The sequence below is a fragment of the Microtus oregoni genome, unplaced genomic scaffold (genome assembly GCF_018167655.1).
Source record: "Microtus oregoni isolate MIOR12 unplaced genomic scaffold, Mior012 000011F_ref0000422, whole genome shotgun sequence".
In the NCBI taxonomy this organism is placed as follows: domain Eukaryota; kingdom Metazoa; phylum Chordata; class Mammalia; order Rodentia; family Cricetidae; genus Microtus; species Microtus oregoni.
In genome coordinates, this window is record NW_024543070.1 from 3,111,698 (window position 1) to 3,119,481 (window position 7,784).

At 40.5% G+C, this 7,784-nt stretch overlaps 1 protein-coding gene across 1 annotated transcript; it reads right to left on the reverse strand.

Annotated features, from left to right (window-relative positions):
• Positions 1 to 3,944: 3,944 nt before the first annotated feature.
• On the reverse strand, positions 3,945 to 7,513 carry LOC121453160 (zinc finger protein 474-like). Its single transcript, XM_041659672.1, has 2 exons — positions 7,339 to 7,513; positions 3,945 to 4,096 (listed from the first exon to the last, which is right to left on the reverse strand). Exons 1-2 carry the CDS (start codon positions 7,511 to 7,513, stop codon positions 3,945 to 3,947), a joined length of 327 nt encoding a protein of 108 aa, XP_041515606.1.
• Between the last annotated feature and the right edge of the window lie 271 nt (positions 7,514 to 7,784).

Below are 7,784 nucleotides of genomic sequence, written 5' to 3' on the forward strand. Positions count from 1 at the left end.
TGCTAAAGAAGTTCTTCACAGCTGATGACTTCTGGGGGCAGGGGAAGTACTCCATTTTCTTTAAAGGGGCCACTGGGTGTTTGACCATATTCTAGTAAGTGCATGGGTAACACAAACTGGACTTGTTATTGGTTTTTGGAGGGTGGCATAAGGGTTGGAGGGCGGATCTGGGAGATATGGGAAGAGAGTGTGATCAGGATGTATTGTCAGAAATTCTCAAATAATAAAAATATTATATAGTGGCGGAAAAGTTCAAATATCTGAACCTATGGGGCAAAGCCTTATGCTACATAAAAATTGTTTTAGAGATGACGGGATCAACATCCTCACTGGTTTGTGTAGGATAGGCTCTGCTAACGAAGAGGCATCTCAGCTACTTCCCTTTTCCACTGGAGTGTTCAGTGTTAATCAGTGACAGAACCTGCCTCTCTGGTGCCAATGTCAGTTCCGATTGTGGCCTCACTGTAGCTCATTGTGTCACCTGCACGCAGTGAAGCTTAATACCCATTTTCACCTACCCTTATGCTTTTAGAAACAGGATGAAAAGCATCTCCAGAGAGACACCGTGGAATCATGGGTCACAGGACCTCTGATGTCATCTTCCTTTTTGCCCCAGATGATAACAGTGGGATTTAAACCATTCAAATGCAGCCTTAGTGAAAAGACAGAACCAAGTCTACCTGGACATAGAGAACAAGAGATCTCATTCTACTTTGACCTTTGAGGATATCTACTTGAATATTTTTCTAATATGATATTTTAAAAAAGAATAAAAGTGTACCATCCTGCAATACTGGATCCGAGTTTTTCCAATATTCCTGCCAATTTGGCCTCTGCTGGAAGCCCAACTGCTTTTCATTTGTGATATTTCTTCCAAGTGCAGGGAAAACCTTACTTTTTATCTCTTGCTACAGAGAGAGGGCAGAGCCAACTCTTTGTACGAGCTAGATAGCAAATCTGTACGAAAGGCAAGTGATAAGGAAAGATGGCCTGCTGCCAGGCTCGGGGAAGGACCTCTCGGGGTAGGGGAAGGAAAGGGCTAAGCTTCCTGCCTCCACACAATATGAGATTCAAACCAAATAAGTTGGTCTTAGACACAAGCAAAAATAAGAAATAGCAGAAACAGGAAAGAAAAGTAAGTCCAAGCCTGCTTTCAGGAAGCAGAAGACACTGGACTCTGATACCTTTTTATTATTCATAGCTCCAACTGTGGACAGCAGCTTCTTTTCTCTACAAAGGAACTGAGACCCCTGTTCCTCAAATCAAAGCAACATGGCAGGGAATCACCTTGAAACATCATCTGGAAATACTTGTTACAAAAATGTTATGATGTAGCTGCCTGAAGAGCCCCTATAATGGATATAAAGGGTTTACGTGGTTACATATAGTAGCGATGCCCCTTACAGCAACACACTAAGTCATTTACCTTTTGGTAGGACAGACCTGTAACTTTTATGTAAATTTGATACGTAAAGAATTTAAGAATTATCAAAATATCCTGAAATCCTCCCCATGATCTCACAGAAGATTATTCAAATGAAGTTTGTACAGCACTAGGTAACAGAGTGAAGAAGGCATTGCTTTATTGTTGGTGTGTTTAATGGCATTGTAGCTCATATCAAAAACTACCTGGCTTAATGGAGAACTAAGTACCTTTACCTACTAGTTCTTCTTCAGCATGTAGGGGATGACCATGGAAACCATATTAAGGTTTGCTTTCTTGTGTCGTGAAGGCGCCAACCAATGTTAAAGAAGCAATTTTCTTTTGAGAACTTCATAGCTCCTCCACAGATGTGAACTTACCGGAGTGAGGGGCTATTTGGCAGAGATCTGGTGAGCTCATTCCTACTCATGGGGAGATTTGATAACTTGACTTCATAATGGAGCAGAACCTAAGGGTGATGTCATTACAACTGAGCTCGCTCCATGTTTAACGCCATGGAACATTTGAGGACCAGATGAGGGGAAACCATATGTGGAATCCCTACAATAAGTTTCTTGATGGCTTTTCAAGCCCATTCTCATGTCTCCTAGGATGCGATAATGCCTGGATGAGCCCTTTGTTTTCAAACAGTGCAGAGACTCGCAGACTTAATTCGTCTAAATGCAGAAACAGCTGCTGGTATTTGGCTGCGCCTGTGAATCTCTTTATGCTGCTTAGCTGTAGCTCCCTTCAGAGTCGAGGCCAGAATGCTCACTCTACCTATCCTCCCCTCCCACTTTATTCCCGGAACATTAGCAAAACACCAAAATATCTTTCAGAAACCTCTGCGCGACCTACTTGGAAGTTTCGTTTTCACCTCCATCTAAGAGAAATCTAGATTAGCAGGAGAATACCAAGTACGCCAAGATTCTTGTTTGCTTTAGTTCCTTGACACTGTGAGAGAAATGTCTCCTCTATTGGTTCATTTATATTTGCATGGATAATCATCATCTTATGGTGACGATGTTTGCCATAAACAGCAATAGGTTTGAAAGCTCAACAAATACCAAGTTTGTTTCTTTATTCGGTTGCTTAACTCAATCTCAGTGCGCTCCCAAATTAGCTGTTTAGTCTAAGTATTAGTTCTCCGATTTGTAAAATAAACACAACTCCATCTACTTGTGGGAGCTGATCTAAGATGTACATAGGCCACAGTATACAAAGCCCTCAACACAGTTCCTGGCCCCACCGTATGCTCAACTATGCCACATTCCCTCAGTTAGGTCAACAAGCTGAAATAAAGGAGCCGTCAACTATGAGTCACTGAATGCCAACTCTTCCCCAAGATTCTTCTTTCAGAGATCTCTGGGCCTTTCAAAAAGTTCATCTGCTTCCTTTGGCAGACAGAAAAGAAAACAGGACCATTAGCACAATTACTCTACCCAACCCCAGATAATAAGTAGATGTGGGACCAAAATATTAGGTTGAATGAATTTGCCCATGAATTTTTAACTGGCCATGCTTTTAAACTCAGGAAGGCAGGGATTGCAGGAAGCCGGTGGGTCCTCCTGGTTTTGGAATTCAGCCCAATCATGAACAAAGATCCCAAGTAGAATGCTGGGAGTCTAGGCAAAGTCACACTGCCTGGGAGAGCAGAGTTTCTTGGGCAGAACACCTCTCTGGCCTCAGGCCTCCTTCTGGGAGAGCCCCGCCTGGATTAAAGCACAGTCAAAGACTCTAAAATACAAAGTTCTTTCACAATCCACTTAACGGTGCGTGGGCCTGGGTGGGGAGGCAGAGAACTTCCTGGCAGACTTTTAGAATCAACAATGAAGAACCTATAAAACCCAAAGAAGGCATAAAGAACCCTTGCTGGACCTCCGCAGGAGGAAGGAGCTAGCCTCCACCCTCTTTGACGAATTGTGTAGCCGATGTCTCCTGACACGTGATGCTGGCGCTATTGGCTAAGCAGTACCTCTGCAGCTGTTCTTGCTGTTAGAAACAGTGGAAGAGTTAAATACGGTTCCTTTTATAGCCTCGGCCCCTTTAAGCTTATGTATCCTGTCAAACGACTCTAGAGGGAAAAGAAACTTTTCAATCAGTAACTCAGTGTAAAAAGATCCCTGAATCAGAAAGCAAGGAACGAGGAAGGAAATGCATTTTGCCTACAACCCAGAGTCCCCTCGAATTGCCATTTTCAGCTTCCGTTTGCAGAGCACAGGCCTCACTCTGAGGAACAACCACCTTGTTGAGGAAAGTAGAAAGAGCGAAAACTGGTAACAATTTTGATGATAAGCCAGTTGCTAGTAATTCCGCCTGACAAAAGTGTGACGTGATCCCCTAAAGGCAGGACTGAACCTGGCTGCCTCTTCCCAGAGCCAGGCCTTCAGGGCTGGGCCAGCACTCAGTCAACTCTAGTTCTCCCTGCATCCTCTCCCCACCTCCCTCTTCTCCTCCCTAGGAAACCTTCCTCCCCTCTGAAGGCATTCACTCCTGTAAACTCAGTGCTGAGGAGAGGGCTTTACTTGGCGGCTTTAGGTTTACAAGATCGCTGGTGAACAATCAGTCTGTCTGGCAGGAAGGTCCGCCCACAAACGTTGCAGGGAACCAATTGGCTCTGGGCACTTGTCCAAGCAGCTTCGTTTAAGGAGTCAAGATCATAGAACCCTTTGGCTGCAAAAAAAAGGAAGGGAAGAAGGGAAATATCTTTTATAAAGTAGAATGGGAAGGTACAAATGTGTTAGTTTCCTTTTTAGGGAACCAATTTCTACTATTTATGGAAACCAGTCTCAGGAAATACCTCTGGACTGGCATTTGCAAGCAAATCATGTGACTCTGGCAGAAATTAATAACAGTAAATAAAGTATTGAGCATTCTCGCAGGGGTTGAAAGGAGTTAGCTGCGAACTGGAGGCTCTTTACGCTCTGGATATGAAAATGGAAAGGCAGCGTTTCTCGTTATGATATGCACTCTTCACTAACCATCAACATCTTTGCTTATCCGCTGTTATCTTGCAAATACAACGTTTGGCTTTCTTTCTGTTGGTTCTAAATAGAAGCTTACAGCGGGAAAAGAATGCATGTTTGCGTTTTCATCTTATGCAATCTTTGCTGGAAGGTTTGCAGAGCCTGAACTGACAAACTGAAAGTGAATTTACAATGAATTATACCCTAAAAAACACCGTCTCTTCGTGGTCATAAACTCAGATGTTCTTTTTGACTAATTAAAATAAAGAATTCAAACAAGTTGAGGGAAAGAAGTGTCCTTAAGAAAGCAAAAAGAGCTGAGAAATGTGTAATCATTTTTGGCGGGGTACGGAAGAGAAAAAGCATATGGCCTTGCTTTAGAGGAACAATGTGGGCTTTAACTTTAATAAGCCTTATTTAAATAGAATGACTTTAGTACATTAAATTGACTATGTCCTAGAATCTCCCAAAATAGGCCCCGCGAATGTGGCCGGGCACTCAAAATGTACTACTTCATTAAAACACTAGGCTATGTTCATTTGATTTCTATCTTAATGGCTCACACAGCCATAACAAACCTTTCGATCCTTAGCGTGCCTCCTTTTCATGGAGATTTCAAGCCCGTGCATTTTACCTTTAGATAAAACAAGTCTCGCTATTATACAGATTATAGATGTATATTTAAAGATTTGCTTTTACTCTTGTGTGTGGATGTATCTGTGTGTGGGTATGTACACATGAATATAGGTTCCTTCGGGGGTTAGAGACACCGGATGCCCCATAGCTGGAGTTACAGGCAGCTGCGAGCTGCTAGACTTGGGTGCAGGGAAGTGAACTCAGAGCCCCTGCAAGAGCAGCATGTGCGCTTACTGGCTGAGTCATCGCTCCAGCACATCAATGTGTGTTGTGAGTGCCTTGCAAACCCTGTAAAGGATAGAGCTGACACATCACAATGCTTCTGCATAAGGCTTTGACTGCGGATCCAGTACTGCACTGAGTGTGTGGGAGAGGAAGTCGATTCTATGACCTTGAGGAGAGGGGCACCTTCAGAGATAAAAATGAAGCCAAGAGGAAAACTGTAGGCGAGTGAAATGATAGGATCTATCTACCCTTTCTCTCTGTCAACAGTGGCAAGCAGTGAGACAGCCCCTTCCAGGGAATTTCAAGCTATTCTCACTTCTAGCTATGTGATAAAAAGATCAGTAGAAGAAAATGATAAAGTTGGGAACAGTTACTTTGGATACCGTATGAGAAGTTCTAGGAAAGCAGTGAATTACATAGTCTCTCTAGAAACAAATACTATTATTTCAGTGGGAGGGTACTTTCTTTTTCCTTTTTAAAAAAATTTTATTTTAGATGTATGGTGTTTTGCCTCCATGTATGTCTATGTATCACACATGTTCGTGATGCCTCAGGAAGTCAGAAGAGGGTGTCAGAACACATAGAACTAGAGTTATGGGTGGTTGTGAGCAGCCATGCGGGTGAAGGGAAGAGAGCCCAGGTCCTATGTCAAGAGCAGCCGTATTCCTTACCTCTGAGCCATCTCTCGAGCCCCAAGATGCTCATTTTGAATTCTTTTTCAACCTCTATACAAAGTCCCTTTTTGCTAAGGGTTGTGAATAGCTGGGTTTCAATAGCATTGAGAACTTATTATAACAATCTAGATTTCACTCTATGAAGGTCATACTCTTTTTGGATCACAAATTAAGGAGTTGCCGTGACCTAGCCAATGCCAAGCAGCCTGAGCAGTAGCTTTGGCTACATAGGGAAAATACCTGAATGATGTTTCTCTTAAAATAAAAAATAACTGTTAAGGAATGAGAAAATCAAATGAGAAAAACATTAATGATAGAAATATAATTATTGAGACAGCTTGCATGGCAAGTGTGTAAATATATTTACACATACAACATAAAACATCACATATATGATATACTATATAACATACAATGTCTATTATATAACATAAATATACATATAATTATACATATTACCATAATAGATCATTATATGTATGTACTATGGTATAATTATTGTATATTAAACTTATAGAAATATATAATATGTAAATATGTAATTATATATAAATATAGCTATTATATGCATACATATGTACATATATATAACATTTAATATCTATTATGATATATAATTGTGATGTAACTATATAAATTATACTTGCCTTGTATTTAAATTACATATAAAATAGTAAAATAGTATGTAATATATATTATTATATGTAATAATACATAACTTATATAATATAAATTTTTCCTTTTATACATTGTTCATACTCTGTTCATACTTTGGAAACACAGCACTCTGTGGCCTTCCTATGAGACAGAACAGCTCCATGTTCACTTGGGTTACACAGCACTTTATAAATTTATAAATTATTGATTGAAAAAAATCTGGACATTCCATCCAGATGTCTAGATTTCTAGTTTCATTTGCATGTATTGGAAAACACAAATATCTTGGGCTGAATTTCTTAATGACAGCAGCAGCTGCGTGAGGGCGCCTTTCATTTTTGTTCGTAGAGGAAACACTTTCTGCAGCCTTGTCACCTGACTAGTAGACCCTGTGAGTAGTTGAGTTGCGGACTCCTGCGCCATGAGGAAATCAAGACACATTTATAAATGAAAACACGGTTGTGAAGAGTCCCAAGCATCTTTAAGCGTCATGATTTTAAAAATATTATGTGTGATAATATGTAAAAATAACTCTAGGAAAACATACTAAATTTCCATGGGTCCCTCTCCCAAGGTGTTGCCAGGACATACTGTCTTTATGTCTCAGCCTCTGAAAACAAGACTGGAAGGATATTCCAGAATGTCTCTTAAAAACCCAATCCACTTTGTTTAGGACAGTAAGTGTTGCTGATTTCAGATGATAGAACTAGTAAGAAAATATGGTTAATTTTCTGATTTTTTTTTTGTAAGAACTTACCAGTAATGGCTCTAACTTCTGGTTTTTTCGGTTCTTGTCTCCTTAGTTCTTTAGACAACAAATTATTCTCATTATGCCATTTTTTCAGACACTGTGGCTCATGGATGCTAATAGATTTGGTCCCATATTCACGACCACATATGTAACAAACAACTGTTGGTGGGCGCCTTATCATTGTTGGCTGAAAATAATATAAAACCCATTAGATAAAGGATAGTTGTAGACATTTTATTTGAAAATTAATATTTTTTAATTCCAGCTAGCAAGGCTAGAGAGGTAGCTTAGTGGTTAAGAGTACTTCTTGTTCTTACAGAGGAACTAAATTCAGTTCCCAGCAAGTCGCAACTGCCTATAACTCCAGTGTATCCAACACCTTCTGGATTCCACAGGCATCTACAGGCACGCGTGCTCACACACACACACACACACAAATAAAAAAATAAAAC